Source organism: Odontesthes bonariensis, chromosome 15 (assembly GCF_027942865.1).
Source record: "Odontesthes bonariensis isolate fOdoBon6 chromosome 15, fOdoBon6.hap1, whole genome shotgun sequence".
NCBI lineage: Eukaryota > Metazoa > Chordata > Actinopteri > Atheriniformes > Atherinopsidae > Odontesthes > Odontesthes bonariensis.
The window spans coordinates 37,875,886-37,892,789 of record NC_134520.1 but is presented as its reverse complement, the minus strand read 5'-3'; the positions used below and the strand labels follow the sequence as shown (position 1 = coordinate 37,892,789).

The 16,904-nt window shown below is 47.7% G+C and overlaps 1 protein-coding gene across 1 annotated transcript in view; it reads right to left on the bottom strand.

Moving 5' to 3' along the window:
• Window positions 1-2,567: 2,567 nt before the first annotated feature.
• rab3b (RAB3B, member RAS oncogene family) overlaps window positions 2,568-16,904 on the bottom strand; it is a 61,469-nt gene continuing 47,132 nt past the window's right edge. Inside the window, exons 2-5 of the mRNA XM_075486137.1 lie at window positions 12,412-12,636; window positions 6,561-6,679; window positions 6,348-6,472; window positions 2,568-5,518 (exon numbers count right to left, since the gene is read on the bottom strand). Coding sequence (XP_075342252.1) covers window positions 5,334-5,518; window positions 6,348-6,472; window positions 6,561-6,679; window positions 12,412-12,636 — 654 coding nt within the window. The 3' untranslated portion in view covers window positions 2,568-5,333. The remainder of the gene's footprint in view (window positions 5,519-6,347; window positions 6,473-6,560; window positions 6,680-12,411; window positions 12,637-16,904) is intronic.

Below are 16,904 nucleotides of genomic sequence, written 5' to 3'. Positions count from 1 at the left end.
CAGTTGTGGGACATCACCCCCTGTAGGGGTTAGGGTTAGCCTTCAGTGAGCAAGAAGAGAGAAGTTATCTTTTACATAGTATGTCTGCTTTAATGCACCTTCAGGTCAGGAGAGGTTAACTCAGTCTTAGGAGGGTGCAGGGGTGATTTTAGGATCAGGGGTCCGTTTCACGTAGCAGGTTCAACCAACTCTGAGTCTATTCCTGATCTCTGAGTTGATCTACTCTGAGATAGAAAACTCTGAGTTTTCGGTTCCAGAAACGCTGATTTGAGTGAGGTTAATCAACTCTGAGTAAGTTCACCTTGAGTTTAGCGCGTGCGCCACAACTTTAAAAAGCCAGCATCAACGGAGCCCCGATTCGACGAGTCACCTTGGCAACGGGGAAGAGGAGGGGCTACGTTTTTCACCAACCTGGAATTGGAAATCTTAATGCGCTCATACGGCGAGTTTCAATACGTTTTTAGAAATAAGTGCAACACCGCTGCTGCTGCAAAAGTGTAAGTTTAAATGTAGTCCTTTGCAATCCCAATAATATTACAGGGAAACTGCTTGAATGGTAGCCCATTCATTTATTTCATTTAGGTGCAATCCCGCGGGGGAGAAGCGCTCTTGGCAGAAGTTTAAGATGAAATATAAAAACATTGTTCAAACAGGTGAGACCTCGGCATGGAGGTACCTCATTCTGATCATGTTTTACACTGTAAAGTAAATATTAAGTGGCTATTTGACTGTGCAGTTATTTTATTCCCAACATAATGCTGTTTTCACACACATAAACTATGTCTTCTCATCATCCATCCATCCATTATCTATACACCGCTGAATCCGTCAGTCGGGTCGCGGGGGGGCTGGAGCCTATCCCAGCGGTCAATGGGCAAGAGGCGGGTACACCCTGGACAGGCCGCCAGTCCATCACAGGGCCACACAGAGACAAACGAGACAAACAACCATACAATTTAAGGAGGACAATTTAGAGTCATCATCTATATCATGTTCTGTTAAATAATTAAGCCTATTTAAACTAACACAGACTTCTACTGAGCCAACAGAAAGAAGGCAGATGCCCGTAAAACGGGTGCTGCCCAGCACCTCCACCTCTAACGGGAGCAGTGGCTGAGGGAATCCCCGGAGGGAGTCCACCCCCAAGACACGAGTGCCTTTATAAAATATAATAGGCCTATATATATCTTTTTTAAGCCTATTCATACTAATATTTATTTGTCTTTTTTATGTCTTTTTTTTTCTTTTGTCCCAACACATTCTGATGGTGCCGCTCAAAAAGATAATTGTCTGTCAATGCAAAAATCTATGCGCGGTCTGATAACCATCTCCGACGAATATTTATTTCTCTGCGCAATAATGCTGCACCTTCATCCACGGATCGTTGTCAAAGGGATATGTTCGTGAAAAAAGTTGCCTCCTACTGTATCTAATGGACTTATGAGAACTCTCTGCTGAATGAATGAATGAGGAAATCAAATGGCGTGTGTGGCTGAAAGAGGGCGGAGACAGAAAGAAACTCGAGGTTTCTTGAATAAAACCTGGTCCCGACCAGGTTAGGTTCAGAGAGTCTGTTACTCCGGTAACTGACCGTGAGGTTAAGTTACCTCTCTTTGTGAAACAGGCTAGAGTTACCCCTCTTTCTCGGGGTTGAGTTACCTCCCTTTGTGAAACGGAAAACTCAGGGTTTCCCTCATTTCAGGGTTAACCTACACAGAGTTTTCACAAAACCTGCTACGTGAAACGGACCTCAGGTCTTTAGGGGGGCCCCAGCCCCCCCAGTGCTCACAGAGGCACATTATTTCTCACTAATTGAGGCAAACTAGTACATTTATGAATTTTGGAGCCGTATTAGTTTTGCTTTGAGTAGTGTTTTCCCCTACAACATTCAATTTTGACCTCTTCATTTCAAAAGACTTTGTGGCTCGACAGGGATAACAGAGAGCCTGAGACACATACTGAAGATAACTCAGCATTTATTTTGGGAGTAAAGAGTTAAAACAAAAACAAATGCTAGAAAATAAATAAAATGGTCACTAAAATAATGCATCCTTGAGCAAAAAAAAAAGTGTTTTTGCATAATATAATATTTAAAAAATGTGCTGAGCCAGGGGGTGCCGAGCTATCTCACGGTGGGGCCTTGGCACCACTAAAGATACCCTAGCTGAGCCCCTGGGAGGGTGGTCACAATGTTGTGGCTGATCAGGGTATCTCTGCAGGCCTTTCAGCTCTCACCTGTTATGAACAATTTCGGTGCAATCTGTTGGTTTCCTTAGCTAGGAAATTGTTTTTGAATTGGCTCTATATGAACGAATTGGATTATTTTATGAATAATTATGATTACAATTAATTGAATTCCAATCGGCTTGAATTGGACTTTATTTTCTAAGTGCCTTGAGATGACATATGTTGTATTTGGCGATATATAAATAAAAATGAATTGAATTGAACAGTAAAGTACCAGGGGAGTGGTGGTATTTGTTGTCCCAGAGGCAGAATCAGCATCAAACTAAAGCCCCGAAGAGAAAAACTCCCAGAAAAAAACAGAGACACGTGTTCTGATTAAAGTTTGTGGTTTTATTATACTAAATTGAATCTATAATATACAAACATTCACAATATTTTGTACAATCACTTTGTGCTTCTCCGTACGGAGTGAACTGTAAGACAACAAGTTTACAGAAACTCTCTATGGAACGAGTTCACACTCAACACCGGAATATTCAGCTCTAACTATCATGTACAAATCCACGTGAAAAATAATCAGCACGACATCACGGTACGTTCTCACCAACATGAAGACGCGTGCTGGGAGTTGCACGGCAACGTGCACGGCAACGTGCGCTGTGCATCAGCGGTTTGGCAGGTTATACTTTTTCATTGTTCAGAAACACATGAATCCCAAAGAGTCACACAAACACAGCAAACTCACAACTGAGCGATAAATATCAGAACCGGAACATCATACACACACGCACGCACGCACGGTCATGGGGGCTAACGCCAACATGGCGGCTACGTGAGGACACCTGCTAAATGTGGGGGGGCGGGGCTAATCACTCATCAGCTGTGTGCGCGACTATAAAACACTTTCAGTGTGTGAGTCAGCCATCATGAGGCCAGCTGCTCTGGCCCAACCGGACTCAACCGGACCGGTGAACCGGACTAAACCGGACTGAACCGGACCAAACCAGACTGAACCAGACTGAACCGGACCGAACCGGACTGAACCGGACCGGAACAGAATGAACCGGACTGAACCGGACTGAACCGGACTGAACCGAACCAGACCGGACCGGACTGGACTCAACCGGACTAAACAGGCCCGAACCGGACCGAACCGGACCGAACCGGACTGAACCGGACCGGAACAGACTGAACCGGACAGAACTGAACCAGACCGGACCGGACTGGACTCAACCGGACTAACCAGGCCCGAACCGGACCGAACCGAACCGGACCGAACCGGACCGAACCGGACCGAACCGGACCGAACCGGACCGGACCGAACCAGACTGAACCGGACTGAACCGGACCGAACCGAACCGGACTGAACTGGACTGGTGAGGCAGGGCTGAAGTCTGAGACAGGCTGAACCGGACTAACCAGGACTGAACCGGACTACAGACCAGGATACCACTGGAGGCCAGGAAACGGACTGACCTGGGAGCAGACCTCTAGGACTCAGCTGCAGCCCTGCCTGGCTGCTGTGTACAACACAAGGCCAGTATCAGCAGCCGTGTGCATTGTGTATTGGACCGTACTGGGCCGGGCCGGGCCGGGCCGGGCTGGACCGGACCGAACGACCTGCAGCGTACGGATGTTGGGTCGGGTAACGGTGAAGGAACCTGTAAACACTGAGAACCAGAGCTGTGCTCACCTGCAGCGTATCAACATGGCGTGTTTGAACTCTTGATTGACTGACTGATTGACAGACCGGACCCAAGTGGACCGGACCTGTGGTTTTACCTGGTTGTTCCCACCTGAACATCCTTCATCATGCACACAGACGGTGGCACATCTGGAGATCTGAGATATCTCTGGCTGTTTGAAGAGGCTGCGTTTTGTTTGCTCCTTGGATCAGAACCTTTTGGCTTCTCTGGACCAACCCGTAAACAGCATGTTGGTCCAGATGTTCCTCTGAGCTCGTCCTGGAGGATCAGTTTTCAGACCTCTGCTGGGTTCTGGTCAACATGGAGGAGCAGATCTGTAGGTTCTGCCTTCATCCGACTTATAGGCATCAAGACTTTTTAGAAGACCAAAAGATCTCAGGACGTTGGACGTTTCGACCAAGCTTCTCTAATGCAACACCTTTAAATGTGCTTTAAGAAGACAAGGACTGTGTTCGAAACCGCATACTACATACTACATACTTCCATACTTCCATACTTCCATACTTCCATACACCATACACCATACACCATACTGCATACTGCATACTACATACTACATACTCATCGATCAGACAGTATGCAGAGCGTTTACCCACAATGCATTGCGCTCCTGCCCGAGCCGAAATCAGCCGGCCTGAAGCTGATTTCCCTTAAGCTCTAAACTCTGTAAACTTTAGCAACATTTGAAACATTTTCAGGTGAGAAAGTAGTCGTTTAGATCCCCAACATGTTGAAAACCTGACAAAATACCGGCTGTTTACAATTTTGTTCCCACGAATTCGGCGCTGCTAAAGCTAGCCGCAGTGAGCTAACGCACTTCCTGTTATTTTCACAAAATAAAATACCCGTTGCCTTTTATCATAGGGAAAGCCATTACCATACAATTGGTGCTTTTGTTTTGAAAACAGGAAGTGAACCTACCCTCGTTGTAGCTAACTTGAAACTGCCGTTTTGACAGGAAATGACGATCGGCGACGTCACGTTACGTTGCATCTTGGGTAGTTTGAGTATGAGTAGTAACCTCATGATGCATACCCAACATTTAGGAGAATATAGGATGCATCCGGGAACTTAAAAAAAGTTAAAGTTAGTATGAGTAGTAGGAGAAGTAGGGGGTTTCGAACACAGCCATTGATAGAAACACCGTCGGTCACAGAGGTGACCAGGCCTGCTCCCCCAGCGCACCGTAAACCAGCCTGCAGTGACATCAGCAGTGACATCAGCAGCCTGTTCAAACATGCCACACTAATGCTGCAGTCGACCTCCAGCCTCGGACAGATGTCCGTGTCTCTGTGGATGTTGGTCAGCAGGACCTTCAGCTGTGATCACTGACGGCTCACAAACATGAACTGAAGCTGAACGAGTGCGAAGGAATGTTACAATGATTTTCTCTACAGCTCAGGGTGGGGGGCGGGGCAACGGCGGAGGCAGGACGCAGGATCAGCAACACTTCTGAGGTAGCTGGGTGGGCTTGTCGGTCAGTCTGGTGGTCTTGGAGCCGGGAGCCGCCGGCACCTCCACGTCCACGCGCTCGGACATCTTCACACAGATGATGTCCACCAGGCGCTCAAAGACCTGCCGCACGTTGATGTTCTCCTTGGAGCTCGCCTCGTAGTACTCGAAGCCTGTGGGAGGAAGCAGACGGTCAGATTCCTGACCCCGAGTTTCAGAAAACAATACTCAGCTGTGTCGTGGAGATGAAAAAAAAGATGTTCGTAGTCTGGTGAATAAAACTTTGTTGCTCTGGGATGTTTATATTAATATGAATCTGTGGAAAAATCTGAAAACACAAAATATTAGAAATGAACTGAGTTGGTTTGTGAGTCAAATCTCAGTAACTGAAGGTAAATGTTCCCCTGTGGAGTGCCTCAAGGTTCTGTACTGGGCCCACTTTGGTTGTTGGTTTATATCAATGAAGCAGACACCCTCTCTACCTTTAAGATTTTACTTAAAACTTTCCTTTTTGATACATCTTATTGTTAGGGATGGCTCAGGTGATCTTGAAACATAGACTGCTATGGGATAGCATCTTTATTCCCCCAATGCCGGTTAGTCCATATTCACCACGGACCTAGGAACCTTTATATAAATAAATATGTAAAAAAAAAAAGGATGAATAAAAAAACATTGTTCACTGTTATATTACTGTGTTGTTGTTATCTTATTATTGACCATTATGCCTGGTGTTGCAAATAAGCAACATACCAAATTACATACCCAACATACCAAATTGACTCCAAATTGACCATTATGCCTGTTGTCGCAAATTTGCAACATACCAAAATTTCTATTTATTTTTTGTGCAAAAGTGAAATTAATAATCTCAGCATTATTTACCATCTACTTAAAGGCTAAAACACACACAAAACATTTTTTTATATACAGCTATATAAATTCAGACGTTAAGGGGTTAAAACTGAGTGTTTCCGGCAGGTTTTGGCAGCAGCGTCTCACCCAGCTGCTCGGCCAGGTGTTTTCCTTTCTCAGGAGGTACGACCCGCTCCTCGTCCATGTCGCATTTGTTGCCCACCATGATGACCTGGGCGTTGTCCCACGAGTACGTCTTGATCTGCGTGGCCCTGCAGAGACACAGTAACAGCAGCCATCAGCCGCGCCTCGCATCACTCTGAACCAGGAAGGAACGCCGGCTTCTAGCCAATCACGTACCAGTCTTGGACGGCGTTGAAGGACTCCTCGTTGGTGATGTCATACATCAGAATGAAGCCCATGGCGCCGCGGTAGTAAGCTGTGGTTATGGTGCGGTACCGCTCCTGCCCCGCCGTGTCCTGGAAACAGAAACATAGAAAACTCATCACACTGGGGCTCCGCAGGGTTCTGTTTTGGGTCCTTTTATTTTCACCCTGTACACGTTCAGGTACAACTCAGAGTCCTGCCACATACAGAAGTATTCTGATGATACGGCTGTTGAGGCATGTGTGCATGGTGGACAGGAGAAGGAGTACAGGACTTAAGGAGATCTACAACCCCATACCAGTCAGTCTGACTCTCACTCAGCCATCTTCGTCTCCATCCCCCGTTCGGCTAAATTTAGCTCTCTGTGCGTCTCCGCTGTGACTCAACTGTCCCAGTTTGAATCTTTTCTTTGAACGACGCAGTCGGAACTCATTTACGATTCATTCATTCAGATCTGATGTGAGGCATCATCATACGTGCACGCCCGAGTGTGCACGCCTCAGGCAGCAACTGATTTTACTCAGAAAAAGTGTTTTTGGGACGATATCTCTGTGTTCTAACGTGTCCAAAAGTATGTGGACGGTACTTTGTGTGTCCTGCTGGAAGAGGAAACAGTGGATCAGATGAACTATGAAACACTTCATCACAGTCAGGCTGATCAGCAGAGTCAGAACCTCCACTCAGGATCTGTTTGGTGTTAATGAGGAGTTTTCAGTGTCAGAGCACGCTCACAGAAAGCTGTTAGTTGGACAGAGTAGTGAGTTAATATCTGCCTGCTGTTCATGTGCAGCTGCATAAAGCCCTGAACTTCATCCCCAGCAGCTACTCCAGACCCTTTTCTGGAGTAACGAGGAAATCAGCTCAATCTCAGAGCAAATCGAAGAGAAATGCATGATTAATCTCTGATTATTCTCTTATTATTCTGATTATTCTGATTATTCTGATTATTCTCTGATTGTTCTCTTTTAAGTTAAAGTTACCAAGTTTAATTGAATTAAATTAAATGATAAATATGTCACTGTGTTAAGATAACCTGATGACCAACCTGAGGACCAACCTAAGGACCAACCTAAGGACCAACCTGAGGACCAACCTGAGGACTGACCTAAGGACCAACCTAAGGACCAACCTAAGGACCAACCTAAGGACCAACCTGAGGACCAACCTAAGGACCAACCTAAGGACCAACCTGAGGACCAACCTAAGGACCAACCTAAGGACCAACCTGAGGACCAACCTAAGGACCAACCTAAGGACCAACCTGAGGACCAACCTAAGGACCAACCTAAGGACCAACCTGAGGACCAACCTAAGGACCAACCTGAGGACCGACCTAAGGACCAACCTGAGGACCAACCTAAGGACCGACCTAAGGACCAACCTGAGGACCAACCTAAGGACCAACCTGAGGACCAACCTGAGGACCAACCTAAGGACCTACCTAAGGACCAACCTGAGGACCAACCTAAGGACCAACCTAAGGACCAACCTGAGGACCAACCTAAGGACCAACCTAAGGACCAACCTGAGGACCAACCTAAGGACCAACCTGAGGACCGACCTAAGGACCAACCTGAGGACAAACCTAAGGACCGACCTAAGGACCAACCTGAGGACCAACCTAAGGACCAACCTGAGGACCAACCTGAGGACCAACCTAAGGACCTACCTGAGGACCAACCTGAGGACCAACCTAAGGACCCACCTAAGGACCAACCTGAGAACCGACCTAAGGACCAACCTAAGGACCAACCTGAGGACCGACCTAAGGACCAACCTGAGGACCAACCTGAGGACTGACCTAAGGACCAACCTGAGGACAAACCTAAGGACCGACCTAAGGACCAACCTGAGGACCAACCTAAGGACCAACCTAAGGACCAACCTGAGGACCAACCTGAGGACCAACCTAAGGACCTACCTGAGGACCAACCTAAGGACCTACCTGAGGACCAACCTGAGGACCAACCTAAGGACCAACCTGAGGACCAACCTAAGGACCAACCTGAGGACCTACCTAAGGACCGACCTGAGGACCAACCTGAGGTCCAACCTAAGGACCAACCAAAGGACCAACCTAAGGACCAACCTAAGGACCAACCTAAGGACCTACCTAAGGACCAACCTAAGGACCAACCTGAGGTCCAACCTAAGGACCGACCTAAGGACCAACCTAAGGACCAACCTGAGGTCCAACCTAAGGACCAACCAAAGGACCAACCTAAGGACCAACCTAAGGACCGACCTAAGGATCGACCTGAGGACCAACCTAAGGACCAACCAAAGGACCAACCTAAGGACCAACCAAAGGACCAACCTAAGGACCAACCTAAGGACCTACCTAAGGACCAACCTAAGGACCAACCTGAGGACCGACCTAAGGACTGACCTAAGGACCAACCTGAGGTCCAACCTGAGGACCGACCTGAGGACCAACCTAAGGACCGACCTGAGGACCAACCTGAGGACCAACCTGAGGACCGACCTGAGGACCAACCTAAGGACCAACCTAAGGACCAACCAAAGGACCAACCTAAGGACCAACCTGAGGACCAACCTAAGGATCAACCTGAGGACCAACCTAAGGACCAACCAAAGTACCAACCTAAGGACCTACCTAAGGACCAACCTAAGGACCGACCTGAGGACCAACCTGAGGACCAACCTGAGGACCGACCTGAGGACCAACCTGAGGACCAACCTGAGGACCAACCTAAGGACCAACCTAAGGACCAACCAAAGGACCAACCTAAGGACCAACCTAAGGACCAACCTAAGGACCTACCTGAGGACCAACCTAAGGATCAACCAAAGGACCAACCTAAGGACCAACCTAAGGACCAACCTAAGGACCTACCTAAGGACCAACCTAAGGACCAACCTGAGGACCGACCTGAGGACCAACCTAAGGACCAACCTGAGGACCAACCTGAGGACCAACCTAAGGACCAACCTGAGGACCAACCTAAGGACCAACCTAAGGACCAACCAAAGGACCAACCTAAGGACCAACCTAAGGACCAACCTAAGGACCTACCTGAGGACCAACCTAAGGATCAACCAAAGGACCAACCTAAGGACCAACCTAAGGACCAACCTAAGGACCTACCTAAGGACCAACCTAAGGACCAACCTGAGGACCGACCTGAGGACCAACCTAAGGACCAACCTGAGGACCAACCTGAGGACCAACCTAAGGACCAACCTAAGGACCAACCTAAGGACCAACCTAAGGACCAACCTAAGGACCTACCTGAGGACCAACCTAAGGATCAACCAAAGGACCAACCTAAGGACCAACCTAAGGACCAACCTGAGGACCAACCTGAGGACCGACCTAAGGACCAACCTGAGGACCGACCTGAGGACCAACCTAAGGACCGACCTGAGGATCAACCTGAGGACCAACCTGAGGACCAACCTAAGGACCAACCTAAGGACCAACCTAAGGATCGACCTAAGGACCAACCTAAGGACCTACCTGAGGACCAACCTGAGGACCAACCTAAGGACCAACCTAAGGATCGACCTAAGGACCAACCTAAGGACCAACCTGAGGACCAACCTAAGGACCGACCTGAGGACCAACCAAAGGACCAACCTAAGGACCAACCTGAGGACCAACCTAAGGACCAACCTGAGGACCAACCAAAGGACCAACCTAAGGACCAACCTGAGGACCAACCTAAGGACCGACCTGAGGACCAACCTAAGGACCGACCTGAGGACCGACCTGAGGACCAACCAAAGGACCAACCTAAGGACCAACCTGAGGACCAACCTAAGGACCGACCTGAGGACCAACCTAAGGACCGACCTGAGGACCAACCTAAGGACCGACCTGAGGACCAACCTGAGGACCAACCAAAGGACCAACCTAAGGACCAACCTGAGGACCAACCTAAGGACCGACCTGAGGACCAACCTAAGGACCAACCAAAGGACCAACCTAAGGACCAACCTGAGGACCGACCTGAGGACCGACCTGAGGACCAACCTAAGGACCGACCTGAGGACCAACCCAAGAACTGAAGGATCATGATAACATGATAAGCAGCATAATAACAACTACAGCTCCCATGATGCTTTGCTGCACGTCTGCAGGAGCAGAAACTGCATTTCCTCGACACATCTGACTGTTACTGTGTGTTGGGTCTATTTTTACACCTCAGAGCGTGCACACAAACACTCATATCCACGTGCACACAAACACAAACATGCACACATCCACACACACATGCACACACACAGCATTGTCTGTGGTGGCAATTAAAGGGACGTCTCAGAGACACAGCAGGTGTGCATGTGTGCGTGTGTGTCTGTGTGTGTGAGTGTGAGTGTGTGTGAAGAGCTGTTGCCATGGCAACACCATCACCCAGACAAAGCGAGCTGCAATCTGAGCGTCAGAACATCATGTCTCTGTGAGCTGTTACAGTCTGTTCAACCTGTTACATCACACATGGCACAGTGCGGCCGCCTGATGATGTCATCACATGGCACAGTGCGGCCGCCTGATGATGTCATCACATGTCACAGTGCGGTCGCCTGATGATGTCATCACATGGCACAGTGCGGTCGCCTGATGATGTCATCACATGTCACAGTGCGGTCGCCTGATGATGTCATCACATGGCACAGTGCGGTCGCCTGATGATGTCATCACATGGCACAGTGCGGTCGCCTGATGATGTCATCACATGTCACAGTGCGGTCGCCTGATGATGTCATCACATGTCACAGTGCGGTCGCCTGATGATGTCATGTGGTCAGACAAAGCCTCGGTGGGTCACAGTGGGTCAAACACGTCCACCATTTTTACCTCATTCACCAGCTCAGACACTCACCACCTGGTCACCTGACCTTCCCCCCATCCTCACCCTTCCCCCCCTCCTCACCCTTCCCCCCATCCTCACCCCCCCTCCTCACCCTTCCCCCCCTCCTCAGCCTTCCCCCCCCTCCTCACCCTTCCCCCCATCCTCACCCCTCCCTCCATCCTCACCCCTCCCTCCATCCTCACCCTTCCCCCCATCCTCACCCCTCCCTCCATCCTCACCCCTCCCTCCATCCTCACCCTTCCCTCCATCCTCACCCCTCCCTCCATCCTCACCCCTCCCTCCATCCTCACCCTTCCCTCCATCCTCACCCCCCCTACTCACCCTTCCCCCCCTCCTCACCCTTCCCCTCCCTCCATCCTCACCCTTCCCTCCATCCTCACCCCTCCCTCCATCCTCACCCCTCCCTCCATCCTCACCCTTCCCTCCATCCTCACCCCTCCCTCCATCCTCACCCCCCCTACTCACCCTTCCCCCCCTCCTCACCCTTCCCCTCCCTCCATCCTCACCCTTCCCTCCATCCTCACCCCCCCTCCTCACCCTTCCCCCCCTCCTCACCCTTCCCCCCCTCCTCACCCTTCCCCCCATCCTCACCCTTCCCCCATCCTCACCCTTCCCTCCATCCTCACCCTTCCCTCCATCCTCACCCCCCCTCCTCACCCTTCCCCCCCTCCTCACCCTTCCCTCCATCCTCACCCTTCCCCCCCTCCTCACCCTTCCCTCCATCCTCACCCCCCCTCCTCACCCTTCCCCCCATCCTCACCCTTCCCCCCATCCTCACCCTTCCCCCCCTCCTCACCCTTCGCCCCATCCTCACCCTTCCCTCCATCCTCACCCTTCCCTCCATCCTCACCCTTCCCCCCCTCCTCACCCTTCCCCCCATCCTCACCCTTCCCCCCATCCTCACCCTTCCCTCCATCCTCACCCTTCCCCCCATCCTCACCCTTCCCCCCATCCTCACCCTTCCCTCCATCCTCACCCCCCCTCCTCACCCAGATCTGCAGCTTGATCCTCTTCTCGTTGCGGTACACCGTCTTCACTTTGAAGTCGATGCCGACGGTGCTGACGAAGGAGTTGCTGAAGGAGTCGTCGGCGTAGCGGAACAGGAAGGAGGTCTTCCCCACGCTGCTGTTCCCGATGATCAGCAGCTTGAACATGTAGTCGAAGTTCTGGTCGGAGCCGTCCCGCTGGCCGAAGCGCTGGTCCGCCTTTGCCATCTGAGGGAGGAAGAGACAGTCAGTAACACGATGGGGCGTCCACACCGAGGCTGATAGAAACAGAAAAATACTTTATTCATCCCCCAGTGGGGGAAATTCAAATTATTCAAGTAGCTCAACATTTTTTTTTAAATATTTACAATGATTGTATTAATAACAACAATAACTAGAAAGCTGCAAGCAGCTGTATGCGGGACCGAGTGTGCGCACATTGGATGTGCGCACGTTGGGCATGCGTTGGACGCTGGACGCTCTGCCCACACAAACGCCATCACACGATTTTCACCGCCTGGCCACGCCCACACCGTTCAGAGTTTGAAAAAGTTTCTCCATGATTTTTTCCCCCCATGTCTTAAGAGTAACCTGGCCAAGTTTGAAGCTTGTACCATTAAATCTGTAGGAGGAGTTCAATCAAATGCGAGGTGTGGAAAAACATATTTTTTTCCAACCACCAGCAGGTGGCGCTATAGGTGGATGTCACTATGATAATATGTACGCGTTCAGGCTGGGTCCAGCATTCACCGTATGAAGTTTGGGACAGATTGGATAATGTATGTGGGAGTTATAAGCGACTTCATTTTTTGTGATGAGTGATGGCGAGTCATCAAACTTTGAGGCGTCGCCACGGCTACGCCCTTTAAGTTTTGTAAAAGTTTCTCCATGAATCTTTCCCCCCATGTCTTAAGAGTAACCTGGCCAAGTTTGAAGTCTGTAGCATTAAATCTGTAGGACAAGTTCGATCTTATGCAAGGCGTGGAATCGGTCAAAAATGGCACGAAAACGCACTTTCCATCCAAAATGGCCGCCTTCCTGTGGATGTGGGACCATGTCGGCACGAGACTTTTTTGTGCGTCTGGGCATGATGAATGAGTGTACCGAATTTTGTCATCCCACGTCAAAATAACCCCATTGCGGGGACCATTTTTAAATATTGTAGGGGGCGCCACTGAGCCATTTTAATCCGCCCACACACGATGCCCTTTTTATACGTGTGAGGTGGTCAGTGTGGACATGTGGAGCAAGTTTCATGACCTTGAGATGATGATAAGGCTTTCAAATCACAAACGCCATCACACGATTTTCAACACGTGGCCACGCCCACACCGTTCAGAGTTTGAAAAAGTTTCTCCATGATTCTTTCCCCCCATGTCTTAGGAGTAATCTGGCCAAGTTTGAAGCTTGTAGCATTAAATATGTAGGAGGAGTTTGATAAAATGCGAGTTGTGGAAAAAAAGAGACGTTTCCAACCACCAGCAGGTGGCGCTATAGGTGGATGTCACTATGATAATATGTACGCGTTCAGGCTGGGTCCAGCATTCACCGTATGAAGTTTGGGACAGATGGGATAATGCATGTGGGAGTTATAAGCGACTTAATTTTTTGTGGCGAGTGATGGCGAGTCATCAAACTTTGAGGCGTCGCCACGGCTACGCCCTTTAAGTTTTGAAAAAGTTGGCCAATGAATTTTTCCCTCCATGTCTTAAGAGTAACCTGGCCAAGTTTGAAGTCTGTAGCATTAAATCTGTAGGACAAGTTCGATCTTATGCAAGGCGTGGAATCGGCCAAAAATGTCACGAAAACGCACTTCCCATCCAAAATGGCCGCCTTCCTGTGGACGTGGGACCATGGCGGCATGAGACTTTTTTGTGCGTCTTGGCATGATGAATAAGTGTACCGAATTTCGTCGTCCCACGCAAAACTAATCCTATTGAGGGGACCATTTTTAAGCATTATAGGGGGCGCTACAGAGCCAATGAGCGACTCCCAAAAATATAAAGTTTAGATTCTTTCATGTCGTCGACTGGCAGGTGGCGCTCGCAAAATTTCCTGAGTTTTCGCATACCTTTTGCAAAGAATAAGACGGAAGACGGAAGACGGAATAATAATCCTTACAGATACAATAGGGTCCTTGCAGTTTCACTGCTCGGTCCCTAATACTACCAATTCTAGTAAAAACTACTACTACTAATTAATAATAATAATAAATGACTAAATAAACAAATAAATAAATAAAAATCGTTTATTATTATTATTATTATTAATTAATTATTATTAATTAATTAATTAATTATATTATTATGTATTATTGTTATTATTTATTAATTAATGAATGAATTATATTATTATTATTATTATTATTATTAATAATAATAATTATCCACCGTTTACAACCGCAGGCATCATGAGACACTTCAGGTCAAACATGTGTCTGCTTCCAACTCTGAAACAGACCCAGTTATCTCCCAGTATGCACTGGGTTTATATTCTCTGAACATATCACAGATGTATTTTGGGCCTAAACCGTTCTGGGATTTGTAAACCATCAGCAGGCTTTTAAAATCTATTCTGTGACTGACTGGAAGCCAGAGTAAAGATTTTAAAGCTGCTGTGATGTGTTCAGATCTCTTAGTCCGGGTTAAAACTCCAGCAGCAACGTTCTGGATGAGCTGCAGATGTTTAATGCTCTTTTTGGGAAGTCCAGTTAAAAGAGCGTTACAGTAATGGAGTCTACTGGAGATGAATGCATGGATGAGTTTCTCCTGGTCTGTTTGGGAGAGGAAACCTTTAATTCTGTTGATGTTTCTGAGGTGGTAAAAAGCTGCCTTGGTGACAGCTTTGATGTGGCTGCTGAAAGTCAGATCTGAGTCTATCAACACTCCGAGGTTACCGACTCGCTCAGTGATTGTAAGGGCCCGAGTCTCAAGATATTTACCAACGCTGACCCTCTTCTCTTTGCTCCCAAACAGAATGATCTCAGTTTTGTCTTCATTTAATTGTAGAAAATTCTCTCTCATCCAGGTGTTTACTTCCTCCAGACACTGACACAGTACGTCTGCTGGGCTGCAGTCGCCATGGTGACAGAGACACATAAAGTTGTGTATCGTCTGCATAACTGTGATAATTGATGTTAAAATTCTGCAATATCTGACCCAAAGGGAGCAGATACACTGGAAAAATCTAAATCTTACCAAGTATATTTGTCTCATTGAATATCTCGTTACACTTAATATCAGACACAACTGCCTAACAAGCACCATTTCAGCCAGATATAGGGACTTGTTTTAATACAATACATCTTGAATATCTTGTTAAGTGAAAAAGTCTTGAAAACATATTTTTTTTTCATTTGAAGAGGTTTTAAGCTAATTTCAAGATCACTTTTAACTCAAAAGTCCTAAATATCACATTTTATTTCAAGAAATCTTGACAAGCCGATTTTCACTTGTTCCATTGGCAGATTTTTTTGCTTATTTCAAGCAAAAACGTCTTTTATTTGTTGTTTTTTTACTTATTTTTGGAGGGGCATTTTTTCCAGTGTACAAGTTAAACAGAAGAGGTCCAAGAAGTGACCCCTGGGGGACTCCACAAGTCATGGTCACTCGCTCAGATTCATAGCTGCCAACTGTAACAAAATAACTCCGGCCTTCTAAGTAGGACCTGAACCAGTTAAGGACCGCTCCAGAAAGTCCAGCCCAGTTTTCCAGCCTGTGCAACAGGATTCTGTGATCTACAGTATCAAACGCAGCGCTGAGGTCCAACAGAACCAGGACTGAAACATTACCAGAATCAGTATTCAACCTGATGTCGTTTAACACTTTGACCAGAGCTGTTTCAGTGCTGTGATGACGTCTGAAGCCTGATTGAAAGTTATCAAGACTTCCACTTTCATTCAGAAAGTCGTTGAGCTGGTTAAATACAACTTTCTCAGTAATCTTAGATATAAAAGAGAGATTAGAGACAGGTCTGTAGTTGTTCATCATAGAGGCGTTTAGAGTTCTCTTCTTTAGGAGTGGCTTAATGGCAGCTGTCTTTAGTGACTTGGGAAAAATGCCTGATGCAGGTAAAAACAGTTTTTAAAAAGTCGGATGGCATTATGTCCAGAGTGCAAGTTGTTGATTTCAGCTGCCGAACTGTTTCCTCTAGGATTTTTAAATCAACAATATTAAATTGTGACATAACGTCAGAGTTATTTCCAGGTTTTAGACACAGATTAGTTGAATGTTTTGTCTGATTGTTTTGATTTTTTTCACTAAAGTGAATTCTGGTTTTGCCCCGGGGCCAAATGCTGGATGGAGGTTTGGGGAAAAAGGTCCAGAACCAACACTGATCCAGTTTATATGCTACAGAAGATCAGATTATTGTGAACCAGCAGAATATTCATTCAGATTCACAAAGCACAGAATGATTCATTCCTGAACTCAGGCTGCAGGGTTCGTTGTGGGAGTCTGAGAATGAGGCTTCGGTTCATGTTCATCAATGTTTTCTCT